The sequence below is a fragment of the Corvus brachyrhynchos genome, unplaced genomic scaffold (assembly GCF_000691975.1).
Source record: "Corvus brachyrhynchos isolate BGI_N302 unplaced genomic scaffold, ASM69197v1 scaffold100, whole genome shotgun sequence".
Lineage (NCBI taxonomy): Eukaryota > Metazoa > Chordata > Aves > Passeriformes > Corvidae > Corvus > Corvus brachyrhynchos.
In genome coordinates, this window is record NW_008236230.1 from 2,360,625 (window position 1) to 2,360,998 (window position 374).

A 374-nucleotide genomic window follows, 5' to 3' on the forward strand; every position below is an offset into this window, starting at 1 on the left:
GGGCGGGGGGGTGGGGTGGTGTGGCCAGCGGGGCCGGGGGCAGGGCCGGCGGGGCTCGGGGGCTCTTACCTCGTAGAGTTCCTCGGAAGCCATGCTGGGGGAGCCTCACAAGGTGGAGTTGGGTGCTGGTTTGGAAATACTTTTGTTTCAGTTGGTGTCCGTTTGGCCTCCTCCTCCTCTTTTCCCTCCTCGTCTTCTTCTTCTTCTTCTTCTTCTTCTTTTTCTTCTTCTCCTCCTCCTCTTCCCCTCCTCCTTCTTCTCTTCCCGTCCTCCTCCTCCTCCTCTTCTTCTTTTTCCTCCTCCTCCCTGCGCGTCTCTCTCCAGCGCAACTAGCAGCTCCGCTCGTTAAATGCCAGTGAGGTGCTCCTGTTCCT

At 58.8% G+C, this 374-nt stretch overlaps 1 protein-coding gene across 1 annotated transcript in view; it reads right to left on the reverse strand.

The window, feature by feature from the left end:
• LOC108449783 (chromodomain Y-like protein) overlaps positions 1–243 on the reverse strand; it is a 48,904-nt gene extending 48,661 nt beyond the window's left edge. The window contains exon 1 of the mRNA XM_017746910.1: positions 70–243. Coding sequence (XP_017602399.1) covers positions 70–93 — 24 coding nt within the window. The 5' untranslated portion in view covers positions 94–243. The remainder of the gene's footprint in view (positions 1–69) is intronic.
• Positions 244–374: the final 131 nt, after the last annotated feature.